Source organism: Protopterus annectens, chromosome 9.part0 (genome assembly GCF_019279795.1).
Source record: "Protopterus annectens isolate FY-2018-M chromosome 9.part0, PAN1.0, whole genome shotgun sequence".
Classification (NCBI taxonomy): Eukaryota; Metazoa; Chordata; order Ceratodontiformes; family Protopteridae; genus Protopterus; species Protopterus annectens.
This window is the reverse complement of record NC_056743.1, coordinates 1,317,320,268-1,317,338,461: the sequence shown is the minus strand read 5'-3', so window position 1 is coordinate 1,317,338,461 and position 18,194 is coordinate 1,317,320,268. Positions and strand designations below refer to the sequence as shown.

The following is an 18,194-nucleotide window of genomic DNA, read 5'->3' as shown; positions in this document are numbered from 1 at the left end:
ATATAAATTAAAGTCTGGAAAAGAAATACCCCTTGAGACCAGCTATTAGTATGTTTCTTTAATGCAATCCTAGGTCTATTAGGTGCCCATAAGAAATTTAACATTAGTGTATTCAGTTTCTTGATAGTTATTTTTGTAGGTGAAAGTATTATTGATTGTATTAAGTATAAAATCTTGGGGAATATTATCATTTTAATAATTGTAAGTCTCTCCTCCATAGTAAAAACATATTATTCCAGGTATTAAAAAGATTTTGTATATTAAGAAAACAGGTATTATAGTTATTATATATAATAGATTTAATATCTTTAGATAGTATTATACCTAAATAAGTTATCTGACCTGAGTTGGGTACATATTTAGTAAAATCACTAATGAGAGTATTTTTTCGTGTATATATAGGTAGTATTTTAGTTTTTCTTCATTGAATATTAAACCAGAAATACTTTTAAAATTCATCATTTTATCAAATAAAGACTGCATAGAAGAATTAGATCCTGCTGATGTAATTAGAACATCATCTGCAAAAAGTTGAATTTTTGATGTTGTATTTTCTTCTATTTCAAAACTCTCTATGTCAGTACTGTTTCTAATCAAATTAGCCCAAGGCTCCATTACTAAAGTGAATAATAGTGGAGAAAGTGGACATCCTTGCTTTGTACCTTTAAGAATGGGTATTTTTGTGAAACATATGTTCCTACCTTAATATAAGCCAGCGTTCCTTTGTATAAATGCTCAATTAAATTTACAAATGCATCAGAGAAATTTGTGCATTTCAGTAAGGTAAACAGATAGTCCCAACTTACTGAATCAAATGCTGAACCTATATCAAGACTAATAAGTGTTAAATCTTTCTTTTTCCTATTTGCAAAATCAATTAATGTTAAAGTTCTTCTTATATTATCAAAAGTATTTCTATTTACAATGAAGCCAGTCTGATCTATGTCTATAATGCCGGGGATAATTGTCTTCAATCTATCAGCAAAAATACTCATAAACATTTTATAATCAACATTAAGTAATGAGATGGGTCGATATGAAGAACATCTAGTTGGATCTTTATTAGGTTTTAAAATTGGTGAAATAAATGTATATTGCCAAGATGGGGGGGTTATTAACTCAGTTTGGGCCAGAATAAAAACCTTATGTATTAATGAATATGTAGTTTTAGAAAGGATTTTATATATCTCTGGTATAATACCATCATTACCCGGTGCTTTGTTTGATTTAAGCTTATTTATTTGTGTAATAACTTCTGTATATGAAATACTCTTGTCCAATAGTTTAATCTGTTGTTTATTAAGCTTTTTATTCATGTTTGTGGTTATAAACTCCTTTATTTTATCTTTAGGTTCCATGTTAATGTTGTTATGGTTAATCTTGTGAAAGTGATTTCTAAATTCATCCAGTATTTCTGGTATACTAGAAACATTCTTCTTTTTCCTTAGAGAAAAGATTTCTTTGATATGGTTTTGTTTATTCAATCTTTTGTTTTATTTTTAAGTCTATGTAAGTATTTGGGGCTTATTGAATAAGACAAAACTTGTATTTCTCTAAAGTTATTTTAACTTTATGAGTTAAAATTTCTTTGTATTTCTCATTTAGTTTGTTTATTTCTTCAATAACTTTCTTGTCCATAATATTTTCTTTATTATTATGTTTATAAGAGTCTAGTTTACTTTGAATATCTAACAATTCCTTATCCCAAGATTTCCTTTTGTTATTATACCATCTGATACTTTGTCCATATAGATATGATTTTAAGGCATCCCAAACATAGACAATGGAGACTTCAGGAGTATTATTTATGTCTAGAAAATGTTGTACTTCTGAAAGTATATATTCTTTATAGTCTTTTAGCTGAGTTAAGTATGCTGGTATCCTTTTGATCTGAACATTATGAGTATTTTTATCATGAATTCAAAAACAATTGAGTTATGATCAGATATAGGACATGAAATGATTTTGGAATTAATTAAATCTGTTACCATCTGGTTAGAAATAAAGACCCTATCTATTTTTGAATAAGTTTTGTATCTGTTAGAAAAAAAGGTGTATGGTAATGATTTTGACTCTATCTGATTATTAATATCATTCAAATGATAAGAATTAGCAAAATCATTTAAATGTTTTGCATTAGATGTAATTCTTCTTTTCTTTATAGTGGTAGTATCACTTTCATGTAGTATACAATTAAAATCACCAGCTAAAATAATATCCCCTACAGAGAATGATATGATCTTATCAATATGATGTTTCACTGTATTAATACCAATTCCAGGTATCCAATATACATTAATTAAAGTGTAAGTCTTCCCATTAATTTGTATTGTAACCATACAAAACATTCCTTTGTCATCCTGATAAGACTTAATGGTTTTAGGAATGGGCATACTTTTATTCCATAAAATAGCCACTCCTCTTTTTTCTGAGTGTGCTCTGAACTAACCAATACTGTATACTTATTAGTGGCTAGTTTATCAATATCTTTTTTCAAGAGATGGGTTTCTTGCAGGAAGACTAGATTGGCCTTGTGTAGATTAATGTATCTTATTAGGCTTGCCCTTTTACACGGATTATTCAATCCATTAATGTTTAAAGAAATTCCTTTTAAAGATGTCATTTGGCATTTTTAAAACTCAAGAATCTTATGATCGAAATAACAAATAACAAGATAAATAATGTTACATCTCCTCTTTTAGGTGTACCTTTAAATATAGCTGTATTTATTAAATCTCTTATGGGATTTTGTATAGGATTCAATTTTGTTTGTAGTGACAATGAGTGTACAAAATATATTGTGGATGTCAAAACTATATACATATAACAATGAACAAGTGAAAATAATGTAAGGATTAAACCTTGCATCCCGCCTGAGTTGAAAACTCCAACTTAGAGCAGTATTTACTACTCAAGTTAACCCCTACCCTAAGCAGCAGTACCTCAGCTACCACCTTATCAATTTAATACTAGTTATATTTAACTGAGGTTAACAGTTTTCAATTCAATTATCTATCAAGACAAAACTACACATTTGGTAAAACAGCATCATATAAACTAAAATAAACTTTTTTTTTTTTTTTTTTAAAACTGTTCATACTATTATATAGATCTATGTAATATATAACACTTGTATTCTAATAGCATTCAAATAATCTTAATGTTAGAAATCAAGAGGAGAGAAAATTATGTTCTAACATTCATTTAAATCAAAAACTTTGGCTAATATGATTCAGACATTACATGCATTAAGATGCATCTATTTTCTGTCATGTGAATTCTATCAACAGCTTCCAAAAAAATCTTGAATTGTTTGTATATGAGCATTTACTTAAACTCATTATTGTCAATAGAGTAAAATATTGTATTCATAAAAATTATTATAAATCATATTGCATAGTTATGCAGATTCTCAGAAACACCTGCGTTATTACCTAAAAAAAAAAGCCATCACACACATAAACACAGACACACACACATACATATACACACACACATATACACACACACACATACCCACACACATACATATACACATACACATATATACATACATACACACACACACACACACACACACACATACACATATATATATATATATCTGATCTCACTGAGTTGTGTCTTTGTAGAGCACTATCCTACTTGCTGTCCCTAGAATAAATCTGTCTGCTTTATACAAAATAATGCACAGCAAACACATATTAGTAACCAGATTTTACAATCATGCTAACCTACTGCTTTAAAATATATCACATGACATTTCTTCCAGAATAGAGGTATAAGATTATTTATGCTTGTCAATCAGATGAATTAAATGAGTTATAGTAAAGTATATGTTTGGGACACAAGTTTTTAACACAGATTATTATGCTACTGTTAAGTAGATTTTCAAAAACATTTAAATAAATGTTTCATTTTCTATGCCTTCTAAAATAAGATATTTACTTGCTACAAGAAACTACATCATCTAAACTCATCATAACTGACACATTTTATGAATAGAGTATTTTTCCTGAATCTGTGGTGTGTCAGTGTGATAACCTTGTCAATGTTTATACTAACTGCTTTCAGTTTCTCTGTGAAAATTCTGAGTGAAGCTTCTGAGGAAACTCATGGACACTGTGCATGAGACAGCCCACATCCCAGATTGTCTCCCTTAATATTTTGGCGGGAAACTTATTAAAACTTGTGGCAAACATTCATTTTGTCAATAGAGTAAAATATTGTATTCATAGAAATTATTATAAATCATATTGGATAGTTATGCAGATTCTCAGAAAAAAAGCCATCACACTCACACACACACACACATACACACACACACACACACACACATATATATATATATATATATGATCTCACTGAGTTGTGTCTTTATAGAGCACTATCCTACTTGCTGTCCCTAGAATAAATCTGTCTGCTTTATACAAAATAATGCACAGCAAACACATATTGGTAACCAGATTTTACAATCATGCTAACCTACTGCTTTAAAATATATCACATGACATTTCTTCCAGAATAGAGTTATAAGATTATTTATGTTTGTCAATCAGATGAATTAAATGAGTTATAGTAAAGTATATGTTTGGAACACAAATTTTTAACACAGATTATTATGCTGCTGTTAAGTAGATTTTCAAAAACATTTAAATAAATGTTTCATTTTGTATGCCTTCTAAAATAAGACATTTACTTACTACAAGAAACTACATCATTTAAACTCATTATAACTGACATATTTTATGAACAGAGTATTTTTCCTGAATCTGTGGTGTGTCAGTGTGATAACCTTGTCAATGTTTATACTAACTGCTTTCAGTTTCTCTGTGAGAATTCTGTGATTTGAAGATTCTGAGGTAACTCAAGGACATTGTGCATAAGACAGCCCACATCCCAGATTGTCTCTCTTAACATTTTGGCGGTAAACTTATTAAAAACTAGTGACAAACATTCCTTTAGCAGTGTAAATGCATCTAAACATGACAGAACCTCCACAATGTATTCCACAGATCATCACAGCCTCTATGCAAGTGAAATTAAACTCAAAATTACCAACAAGCAATAAAACTCAGCATTCTTCTCCCACCTCAATTTTCATACAAATCCTATTATTCACTGTGCCCACACAGTCAAAAGCATTTCTATATATTAATAAAGAAAAGAAAAAGAGAGTAGAAAATAAAAGGGAGTGAGGCAGAAATAAAAATGTAAGAGAAAGCTGTAAGAAGTATATACAATGGAATGTTACTTACTGTTTATATTAATAGAGTTAAAATAAAACATATTATTTACTCTTATTTAGTTCTGATTATTATTAGTTAAAGCATGACAGATTATTTACAAACAAGCATAAGCAGTATAATCAAGAAAGTATAATTAGAAATAGCATTTGAAGAACTTATAAACTTTTACAAGAAATAAATATGTTATTATTCTATTAATGATATTTTCATTACTGTTCTCTCCCTGCCCTCCCCCACCCTTTACCCACTACATAATCTAAATAGAATGTCATTGTTTAAACAAAGAAAATAATAAAAGAAGAAGGGGAAAAAAAGATAAAGATAAAAAAATGTATCAAATTACTAACCTTACTTTTTTCAGAAAGAAAAACAAATCGAGTCACAGCCTGCCATTAAATCCTCAGGCATTTTGACTGGTTATGAAACAAAACATTTCTTTGCACATAGAGAATAACTTTGATTAAATCTTTTCCAAAATATTTGTGGCTTTCTGGAAATGCAGGAACTATATTCAAAAAGATTAATAATGAACTAAAATGATGAGAGAGAAAAAAAACATATAACAAATCATTTGTTTTTTAGTCTCTTCTTCTTTTCTGAAGTCTTCCAGGAAGCTTCAGTTGCCAATCTCTTTAATGAAGAACTAGCCCATTCCATTTCTTCTATTTTATCCAAAATCTTTTTTCTTTGACAAACAGTAAAGCAGAGTCTAAATCATCGAAGACCTTAGGACCATCAGGAAGGAAGATTTTAAGCTTGGCAGGAAACAGAAGGTATGTTTTAAACTGTGCTTTTTAAGCTCCCTTATTAGTGGCAGAAAAACTTTTCTTTTAGCAATTACCATGGAAGAATAGTCATTGTCAAAACGCACAGTTGTCTCATTAAACTTAACAGGAGCTTTAGCCCAAGCAGATTTAAGAACCATCTCTTTATCAAAGATGATAGAAATCTAACTATAACTGATCTAGGATAGTTTTTGTTAGAGTTAGTATTAGCTATAGATCTATGTGCTCTTCGATACCAAAAGAGAATGCTTCTGGTAAATCTAAAGTTTTAGGGAGCCATGTTGTTAAAAAGAAGTAATATTGTTACCTTCAATATTTTCTGGCAGTCCAAAAATCCTAATGTTATTGCCTAGATCTATTTTCCAGGTCATCCAGCTTTGTTTGTAAATGTGTATTTTGTTTCAGCAGAAACTCAATGTTGATTTCCTCTTCTTGTATTTTATTTTCCATGTCATTCACAGCTTCTTCTATGCCTGTCATCTGGATCTTCTGTTGTTGCAGGTCCATATGTAACAAGTCTATTTGTTTTGTAGTTTTTCTATGAAAGTGTCTATTTTAGTATCCATTTTATCCATCTTAGCAGTAAGTTGCTGGACTATAATTATCAGAGACTGAAGTTCTTTCTTGATGCTAGAGTCTTGAGAATTTGTCTTACTGGAACTCATTTCAGACTGATAAACTGACAGGAAAATTTCCAAAGTAATTTCTGACAGGAATATTATTAAGATTTCCTTTCTTTTTTAGATATAGTTCAAGAACTATATAAAACAAACATATTTAGAAAGAAAATTACTTCAAGAATTAATTTTTTAAGTAATTAATTCCTGTCAATGTAATGAAATTGGTGGAGCTGAAGAAATCTGCTGCTATCCTGTGTTCATCCTTGGCCATGCCCCTCGAAAGAGAGCACTTCTGAACTCGTAAAGCGGCAAACGAGATCTGGGGATTGTTATTGGTGCATTGTGGGATACCTACCTTGCCACGAGCCAACTTAGAGACTTCGAGCTTTGTAATCGGCCGAGCCGAGGATCAGCTCCAAACCCATATGTAAGAATGAAGGCGAGATAGGACTACAGAACATCCACCTTTATGTGAGGGCTTGTCCCCAGGGTGAAAGCCACAAAAACGTAAACCCCACTTCTGCAACATTATTTCTGTCTCAGTACTTACCTTCACTAACTGAAGCAGGCCTAGCATTATTTTTTATAAAGATGCAAGTTTCAGCAACATCAAAACATTTACCATAGCCTCCTCAACTAAAATCTAGAATGCAAGCAAAATGAAAAGGGATCTTAACTATAACACGTGTGCGCAAACACACACACACACACACACACACACACACACACAAACACGTACGTGTGCATATGTGTGGGCGTGGGTGTTTATAATATAAGCAATAAAATAAGCCAGCACTTTCATAGTCAAAACTTGCCATTTATTGGAAAAATGCTGCAGGACATGGTTACCGGCTTTAGCAATGCAAAATCTGTTTAGATAAAATAGGAAGTATATATACTGATGTCATTAGATAAAACAGGAAGTATATATACTGATGTCATGGCCATGCAACAATAAACAATTCATGAACAAAGCCACAAATCCATCCAAAAACATATATACAATGCCTTCCACACATTTAGACCAGCTACTACACAGACAGGGACTAAAGTTGGAGGTGTCTCGATTTACATCAAAAATAAATGTATCTCAAGACTGGTCAAATTGGACAATGCATCTGAGCTTCTCCATGTTCAAATCATCACCACAGGAAAAATTCCAGTACCATTTCCTTGTATGCTAATTGCTGCACAGATGCAGCTGTACCCATCAGGAAGAAGTACAGAACTAACTCAAAAAAACAAGTGGCCCTGGTGGAATCGCAATGTCAAGAGGCTATATAATAGAAGGAAGAAAATCATGGCAAAAATTAGGAGGTGCAGCACTCAGGAGGATAAAAGCGCTCTCAAACTAAAACAACTCAGAGGACAAATAAAGTCTACCAAAGCCAAATTTTAGGTAAATTTGGCCTCCCAGGCCAAGGACAACCACAAGGCATTCTTTAGCTATGTCTGCACCCTCAAAGGCAATACACAATTGTGTGCAGAACTCACTGCAAATGGAGCCACCTACACTGAGCCAGAAGATATAGCAAACCTACTGCCAACAAATACAATTCCAACTTTACCCCACTCTCCCCATCAACCTTCCCTCAGGAAATACCATCAAATATAACTCCCCCTGCTATAACTAGGGAGCAGGTCCTTAATACTCTCTCTAAAAACAAGAGCACTGCATCAATGGGCCCAGACAATATCCCAGGATGACTTCTAAATAGCATGAGACATGACCTATCGGGCCCTCAGGAACTGCTATGTAGCTGTAGTCTCCAAAAAGGCTTCATGCCTCATGAATGGAGAGCAGCAACAGTCATTCCTCTGCACAAAAGTGGGACAAATACAGACCCATAAGTTTCAATAGTCTCATATGCAAAGTCATGGAAAGAATGATCAGGGAAATGATCAATAATGATATAGTTCATAGGTTCTTACTAGGCTAACAACCACAAGGGTTTTTTTAAGCCTAGCCATGCATCCCGAATCTCTGATAAGTTCTGCTACCTTTGATTAGTGTAGGCATAGGCCTGAGAGATGAACCATTTACATGTTACCTGTGGCCATTAAGAGACAAGGTGCCAAACCAGGGACGAATTTCCGTTTTCCCATCCAGTTGTCTAAGTTGCACTTGAATTGGGTTAGGGAGGAACTGTGCTTCACATGGATGGGGAGCCTATTCCACAAATGGGGTAGTCTCCGGGATACATACCTATCTCTCTAGCAGGTCCTATTTATATCACAGGCAAGGTTTGAGTCTTTTGAATGAGTAATTCTGGTGCTGTTTGTTTTGTAGATATGCAGGAGGTCCATCAGAGTGGGGCCTGACGATGCCCTGTATGCCAGGCATAGATCTCCCCTCAAAAGCCTGTAGGAGACAGAATACAGGGATAGGGCCAAGAAGCGGTCTGCACAGGACATATTACTTACGCCTGTATTCTTTTAGTGAGGAACATATGTGGATGTTCCAATTGTTGGATATGCCTGGTTAGGTACATAGCAAAGGGGGCATTGTACTCAATGATAGGTCTGATGAATGCCGAATGCAGTAGAACAATGACTTCCTTGGATTTAGATGCCATACCTTTGTTTATAAGTTGCGCAACACAGAATGATTTCCTTACCACTGTAGATAGACACGTGATGATCAAAGGCTAGATTGCCATCTGTGTGTCTCCAAGTCCCTGACTACTAGGTCAATTCGAAGGGGTGTGCTGTCAATATGATAGTTACCAGGGATGTATGACTTCCCAGAGGATACTATTATGCACTTCTTGGCATTTAGTTTTAGTCCATGGCTCTGACACCAGTTGTTTGTCTGTGTCAAACTCTCCTGTAGAACATTTGTGTCAGTGTGAGATTCAATGACAGCTGTAGACACTGGACTTGACCCAATTTAGTTTCGTCAAGGGAAGGTCATGCCTACTCAACCTGGAGGACTACTTTGAGAAGGTCACCAAAGCAATGGATCAAGGCAAAATGGTTCACACTGTCTACCTTGACCTGGCCAAGGCATACGGCACAATATTCCACTCAGGCAGTGTTGACAAACTCAAGAGATTAGGTACAAACCCTTATGTCACCCAGTGGATAGCCGATTAACTCACAGACAGGACCTAGGAAGTTAGAACTGGGGAGTCCACCTCTACAGAGAGGCCAGTCACAAGTGGAGTCCCTCAGGGATTGGTCCTGGGACTCCTTTTTTTTGGCATTTACTTCTCTGAAGTCAAGGCTAGTGTCAGTGGCATCTGGCTGACTAAATTTACAGATTATTGCAAATTAGGAGCTGTCATTGAATCCCAAACCAACACAAATGTTCTCCAGGAAGGGCTGATGCAGACATACAACTGGTGTCAGAGCCTTGGACTAAAACTAAATGTCAAGAAATGCATAAAATAGTATCCTTTGGGAAGTCATCCACCCCAGTAACTGTCAAATTGATAACACACCCCTTAGAGATGACCCAGTAGTCAGGGACTTAGGGACACACACACAGACAGTAATCTAGCCTTTGACCAACACGTATATACAGTAGTGAGGAAATCATTCTATGTTATACAACTTATAAGCAAAGTTATGGCATCTAGGTCCAAGGAAGTCACTGTTCCACTGTATTCGGCATTCATCAGAACTGTCGTTACGTACAATGTCCCCTTTGGCATGTACTTAACCAAGCATATCCAACAACTGGAATGTACACAGAGGTTCCTCACTAAAAGAATACAGGGCATTAAGTAACATGCCCTATGCAGACTGCCTTAAGGCCCTATCCCTGTATTATTTCTCCTACAGGCTATTGAGGGGAGATCTATGCCCGGCATACAGGGCATTGTCAGACCCCACTCTGATGGACCTCCTGCATATCCGCAAAACAAACAGCACCACAATTACCTGTTCTAAAGACAAACCTTGCCTGTGACATAAACAGGACCTGCTGGACAGAAAGGTAGGTATCCCAGAGACTACCCTGTCTCCGGAACAGGCTACCCATCTATGTGAAGCAGTGTTCCTCCCTAACTCAACTTAAGTGCAACTTGGACAACTGAATGGGGAACAGGAAATTCATCCCTGGTTTGGCAACTATGTCTCTAATGACACAGACAGCCTGCAAATGGTTCATCTCCCAGGTCCCTGCTTGTAAATGTCACATCTCCCAAGCTCCTGCTTACACTCATCACGGGTACCAGAACATGGCAGAGATTTGGGGTGCAAGACTAGGCTTAAGAACGGCCTTGTGGTCATTAGCCTAGTAAACACCTATGAACGTGTGTGTGTGTGTGTGTGTGTGTGTGTGTGTGTGTGTGTGTGTGTGTGTGTGTGTGTGTGTGTGCTTGTTTTCTTGCAACATCTTGGATATAGAAATTGGGCATTGTGACCTCAAGTATATGTTGCAGTGATGAATGTGGGAACATTCTTACAACAATTAAGAAAATACTATTTACTGCCAACTAAAGATCTCTTAATTACCAATTACAAGCTATAAAAAGAGGTTCTCAGCCCCAAGACCTTTAGGATGTTAGTTCCTCAAGTTCTTTATCTAGAGGATCATCTGGAAAGAAAACCCTGGAAGACTAGAGTACACTGGCCCAGTTGGAGCCAAGTCATGGACCATGCCAAATGGACTACCTGTGACAACAGCTGGAATTGAGGTGCAGAAGATGTCTACAGCCTGAACGTCCTGTGACAGACTATTTCCTAGAGGGGCTATGCAGACACTACAAAGGTACTGTTTTGTGGAACTCTAAGCCAGAGGGCTGTGTTTACTAAGCATGTGACTAAGAAAACAAAGAATGTTGTTATTTTTGCTTCATTTTTAAAATGAGGCAACACAGACATATGCAGTGGAATGATGGCACTGAAGAACATCAACACAGTTGCATTGCTTTTATAAGTCATACATGCAACAAGTGTAATGCAGTAAGAAATGAAAATTCAGAAGGCTTTACCTCTCTTTCTTGGGTGGTAGACCTGTATGTCAGGTTTCCGAGGACGAGGTGGAGCTGGAGTATGCCTCCGTTTCTGTTTCTCCTTTGCTTCCTTCACTTCCTTATCATAATCATCCCTGTGGAAATAATAAATAAAAACAGGTTTGCTCAGCAGCACACAAAAGTTTATAAGGTAAATGTAAATAAATTCAAAGTACTGTCACTAAAATGGCAAATGCGGCAGCAGAATAATAGGTTGTAGTAATGCAAGACGATTACATTTGCAAAGGCGTAACATCCCTTAGCATTTTTTGAACTGAGGAGCTTGCTCCCATTTCTGATACAAAAACACAAAGTTAAGGTACAGATGAGAAGTCCTCAACACACACACATGTGCCACAGAAATAAAATAGATTTCTAGAAATGGATTATTCAGTTTTTTCAGTCAATTGATTAGCATGGGTATGATTCTACTTGTTTATTCAAAATACTGTTTTGTTGTTGTTGTGTCTTTCGGCTTTTCCCGGTTAGAGGTCGCCACAGCGGAACTCCGGTCCGCTGATGATTGGCAGTAGATTTTTACATGCCGAGTTGCCGGCCCTGACGCACAGCCTTCAACGAAGGTACGCCCATTCACGCATGTCTCCACACAGAAGACGCTCTAGCTGAGAATCGAACAGGACAACGTCTTACTGTAAGGCGACAACGTTTTGTAAAGTTTGTTAAATTTGCAATGGGTCAGTTTTACATACAATTTCTAGTTTATACAGGATATCTTACACCCTTACTCTTAACTCACGTACATCCACAGGTGTGCATATGACTCCTACATACAAACATCAAAATACAAAATCACATTACCAATAAAATTATGTCAAAAGCTTTTAATCCTGATACTATCATTACATCTGTTCAATGTAATTCTCCAAAGACTTTAATTTGTGTTTGCTCGATAACTGTCAAAACCCTGACTTGTTCTTATTGCTCCCCTAAAATTAGAGATTATTATACATAACTGCCAAACCATCCACTTCGTGTACACTTATCTTCAGCACTAACTACAAATGTTCTACAACTGCTGTTCATTAAAGAACTGTGCATGCTCTACAACTGTATAATTTAAGTGTTCCTCTACAATTAAATTACTGTTGTATATTCTGATACTTTGTAATTATGCAAATACTGCCTTTTGGCACTGTTTGGAGTTTTGCCCTAGGCCTCCAATGAAAATGGGTTTAATGTATTTGTTGCAAACTGGTTGTCAAGAAAAAAAAAAAAAAAAAAAAAAATATATATATATATATATATATATATATATATATATATATACACATGCAGTGTGAAAATGAAGTGATCTTGTACTTGAGGAACAAAGCCCCTCATCATGAAACATGCTGCCTATTCATACATTGCAAGGTATTTTATTCACTACTCAAACAACCCCCTACATATTCTATTTATCTATCTATTTTCTCGGCATATTTGTAGCCTACATTACTGTTTCCCATTCACTTCAAAAGGCTGCAGTAACTGTGTAGTCTAATGAACAGAGTGGTTATGCATATTTTTATTAATGGGCTGCCTCTTAAATAGTCTTCCACTACAGCTCAAGATAAACTTTGTTTTTCTTACTATCTGGAGACTTTATGGTATAATTTTAAACTCTATAAACAGGGAATTTCAGATATGTTACAGTTATTTTGTACTTAGTTTTATCTTATTTAGTGTAGATTTCTAGGTTCAGGTCCATTTTACTGACAATGCTGTTTTCTGTTTGGCTGGCTGAAGTAGTGACTTTCTTTTATTTTTATCAAGTTATTTTAAATGTTTGTTCTAATTTTAAGTTTAATTTTTGGGGGGTGATTTATGCAGCTACAGCTGTTGTCTTTGGGGTGGTATACAATTTGAGTGGCTCGATGTATACATTTCACTGTTTTCTACTTTGAGAATGGGAGAATGATAAAGATAGAGCAATGACAAGTGCTTGATGATACAGACTAGTGACAAACCATCCAAATTCTCTACTTCATAAACATTCTTATAACACCTTTTAATCACTGTCTCTTGTTAAACACACACACAGACACACACACACACACACTGTCTCTCATAAACAAATGTGTATTTAGTAATCAGTGGGTGTTCATACTTATAACAATATCAAACTTATAGCAAAATGTATAATGAGGAGTACCAGTGATACCAAATAATACATCACTGTACAGTACCTACAGCCTAAGTACTACTACTATAGACCACTATGCTAAATAAACTTGCAGTTTTCCTTTACTATTTGGTACATATACCAGTTTCAACACTGGGAACTAGACAACAGTTCAGACCTTGTTGCTTACCTTTTCACACTGGCAGGCCACAGACTATCTTGTGCAACAATGTCATTCTACCAGATTTCATCAGATTAACACCTCTACTACCACAGTTAGTGTAAATGAATTGTAGTACTGGTATGCCAAGACTAGTTTATATATCCGTACTACAGCAAAATAAAAAAAAAAATCTAAAAATGTCAGTGCCAAAAATTAGTCACTTCAATAATACCACATCTGTTTCTGGGGATTTTTTTTAAAACAATTTAGACAAGATGCAACTCATCAGGTTCACAGGTGGTTGCTAGGCTATCAGCCCGAGACCTACTTAGTTTGAACTGAGCTACCAAAATTCCCATAGCTGGCTTTGTATGTAAATGTGTTCAGTAGGTACATTTACTTTTGAGATCATTATATTTGACCTATTGTGTGCGTGAAGATGACTTGAGTAGTTGAGGTTTAAACAAAAGTTAAGTATTTACCATAAAGCTAACTCCGTGTTGTTTTCTTCCATCCGTCACAATCAGTGGGACTTTGGATCTAAACGGATCCAAATACAGCTTCATAAAGTCTTTAGCTCAGAAGCGTCACATCCGCTTTCATAATATCATGGGTGCCTGATCCTTCTCATTGCCATATGAAACTAAATACCATTAAGGAAAACCCTATATAGAGGATAAGAAAAAGGATCAGAAGGTCCCACCAAGAGCTTGGCTGATCTGCAAGGCCTGACAGGAACTACAACAGCAAGTGGCAATTTTGGAATGGGAAAGGTGGGAGGGACACAGATCAAGCATTATGGTAGGTACATAACTTTCATATTTGATGCATTCTTTGCTGTCAGTCTCAACCTATGGGACAGAGTCTCCAGACAGACAAATGGGTGGTATTAAGAGAGAACATTCTGCAAAATGGTGAAGCCAAAAAAAGATCTAGACCTGGTCTGAATGTCTAACTTATAATGCGATTCAAAAGTATGAGAACTAAACCATGTAGCCACTGCAAAAATGTAATCCACAGACACAGAGTCAAAACAGGCTGTAGAAGTGGCAACCATTCTAGTGGAGTATGCCTTGGACTTAGTGGAACAGAAAGGCCTTTGGAGATGTAGACAAAGGAAATACAGTTGGACAGCCATCTGGACAGGGTAACTTTAGACAATGTCTTTTTCCCCAAGTCTAGCCTTAGAAAAGGCTACAAACAACTGATCAGATTTCCTGAAATATTTACTTCTATCCAAATAAAATTTTAGCTGGTGAGGGAGATCTAAACAATTAAGTATATATTTGCCCTTGTTACTGACATTTGGAAAGAAAAAAAATGAATGTTGGACAGACTGATTCAAATTTGATTCAGAGACCTCCTAGGAAAGAAAAGCAGGATTAGGCCACAACAAAACCATCTTTGTAGATCACCAAATAGCAAGGCACTCAGTTCTGACACTCTCCTGGCTGAAGTTACTTCTACCAAGAGCATTATCCAAGAAAGGAACCTCAAATTGGTAGTGGCAGAGGGTTCAAGGGGAGTCCTTGTCAAAGCCTGAAGAACAAAAAGAAAATCTCAAGGGAGAACAAGGTCTCTCACTGAAGGTCTAAGCAAATGTGCCCTTCAAGAAGGCTTTGGAAGGTCTCGATGTAATGGAGGCTGGCCATGAAAATTATTGAAATTACATACAGCCATTGAACTTAAAATAGTGGAGTAGCTTAAACCGGAGTGAAAAAGATCAGCCAAAAATTCCAAAACAGCACCCGGCACAGCTGAAAAGGAGGCAAGGTTCCCTCTTCAATTGAGACCATGTATCTTTCCGACAGAGGGTTTCTGAGAAGAGGAAAGGATATGCACTACTCTCTTAGAAAGCTTGGGATTGCTGGTCATCATAGGAATTACAGGAACCAAACTGGGGAGGGAGAGGGTCTGAGGGACCCTTAGATTTGGGTGAAACTGACCTACAGATGGGTGATCAGATCTGGAAATGAATCCAAGACCAAGGGACAATGCTTCAGATGAGGTCACAGAAAGGGGAATCACACTTGTCTGGGTGAAAAGGAAGCAATGAAGATCACAGTCATTCTGCAATGAGCAGCCTTCTGCAAAAACTTTACTATCAGAGTAGTTGAAAGATACGTGTACAGGAAACTGGAGGGGGAAGCAAGCATACAGAACAGCTCCCCTCAGTGACTGCCCCTGTGGAGGGACCAGGGCAAAGCTGTTGCTGCATTTGGTACTGAAAAGAGTGGCGAACAGGTCACAGTAAGGCTGGCCTCAGCAGCTGAAAATCTGAGTCACTACTGAAATACTAAGGGACCATTCATGAGGTATCATGATACTCCCGCTGAGGGTGCTCACGGGAATAATGGATTTCCCCGGTATATGCATTGCTATAAGAAAACACTGACAGGACATCACCCATTGCCAAACCTTCATGGCCTCTTGACACAGGGGAAATAAGACTGGGTTCCCACTTGTTTGTTTATGTACTACACTGCTGACATGCTGTCCATCTGTACAGCTATCATACTCTGGGGAAGTGGTCCTGAAAAGCCTGCAAAGTGAGAAGGACTGCTCTTACCTCCAAGACAGTGATGTGGAGGTGGGCCTCTGACAGGAAGTAGTGTGTCTTGAGGCACAAGTAACAAAATTTTATAACTGGCTATTTAGTTCAAGCAAAATAGGCAAGAGCATGAATATCCAATTTAAAACATTTTTATTTTATGGTTAGAACATGAAGTAAACAGTAAAAATAAACTGACAGACACTACATCAATTGATCAATTCCAAAGGGTACTCTGAAGTACCTTATGTAAATATCCTTTTAGAGGAAGCCTAAGAACAGATAAGATGGTTTCATTAACTGTAAAGTTACTAGCTAAAGAAGCAATACTTAAAGGCCAAACAACCTAAACAGGTTATTTAGAAAACAGAAGTGTATCTGAACAGCAAAAGCTGTCATCAACTAAACCAGTATGTTTTAGAAGAGAGAAGAAAGGGCACATTGCTAAACATCGTGCAAATAATAAGAAGAACGCAACCTATCAAAAATGTGACTTCTAACAAACATGCTGATAATGAAAATGTGCCAGTGGAATGCATGAGTTACAACTAGAACATTGAAATTAGCATAGTGTCAACATACTACTACTACATTAGCTAAATTCACTGCTATAAATGTGTGGGGGAAAAGCTAGGAGTGTTATTATAGTCGCTAAGTAGGTTACACTTATTAAGGAACCTTATATTTGTAAAATATAAAACAAGTGACAACAGAAAAGTAGAAGCAAGATCTGATGATCTTGGTGAATTCAGACACTTTTGGTAAACTATTACAACCTTTCGCTTCAGTTCCCAATTTAACACATGATGTTATTTATACATAGTTAAGCCCCCAAGTTCAAGGCACTGAGAAGACTGTGGGGGAGGGAGCACTGTTGGACGCTCTGTGGCCTGAACATACCTCTGGAAAAATGGTATGCGGGGCAGCTCTAGAAACTTCAACCTGTGTGTACTACTCAACCTGTTAGTTGTTCATTAGTGAAAGAAACTAATATAGAGACTGAAAAGGAAAAGCACACAGTGCACAACATAGAACTCTGTCAGAAGATTTTAGTGACTAAGGTTATGTGACATGTCTGTATAGAGACTGAAATGGAGAGACCCATAGCTTTAAACCCTCTAAGAGAAGAAAAAGCAAAATGAAAGCCAAAACAGAATGCCAATGCTCAGCACGCTATGCTCAGATGACTGGTTCCAGTGATCAATAGCAGCTCAGCTTACCATCTTCAATTTGAGATCAAATTAACTACGGTATAATTGAGGGAAAAGTATCTCATCTGTGAATCGAACTGAAGAAAGAGGTGCCAGCAACACAGTAAAGTTATAATAGAAACAATGGTAGATCTTGCTGGGATTCTGGCCAACATAGTCTTAACATATGAGCTTGACAGACTCCCTTCATGAACACTGAATCACTCGTCATTAATGATAGTGCAACTCCGACATGAATCATCTGAATACAAAAACTGGGTGAACAGATAGATACAGAAAAGACATAAAAATGTTGCAAACTAAGATGCCATTCCAGGAAACAGTGGCCTTACTTTGCACAACTCATCTCCAAACAGCGGTGCAGCTACACTATCAACAGTCCTTATTCAAAGCCAAATCAAAATTATGGACTGATGAGAGAAGGCTCAGAGGGTAGATGTGTTTCACTACTTACAGGAACAATTTACAAAGTTAATGGGTAGCAAGTACCTGGTCCTTTTAAAATGTAGCCACAGAAGTGTAAAATCTCCTT

At 36.2% G+C, this 18,194-nt stretch overlaps 1 protein-coding gene across 1 annotated transcript in view; it reads right to left on the bottom strand.

Annotated features, from left to right (window-relative positions):
• CCHR9.PART0H2orf68 (chromosome chr9.part0 C2orf68 homolog) overlaps positions 1–18,194 on the bottom strand; it is a 460,237-nt gene that overhangs the window by 302,893 nt on the left and 139,150 nt on the right. The window contains exon 2 of the mRNA XM_044084286.1: positions 11,595–11,710. Coding sequence (XP_043940221.1) covers positions 11,595–11,710 — 116 coding nt within the window. The remainder of the gene's footprint in view (positions 1–11,594; positions 11,711–18,194) is intronic.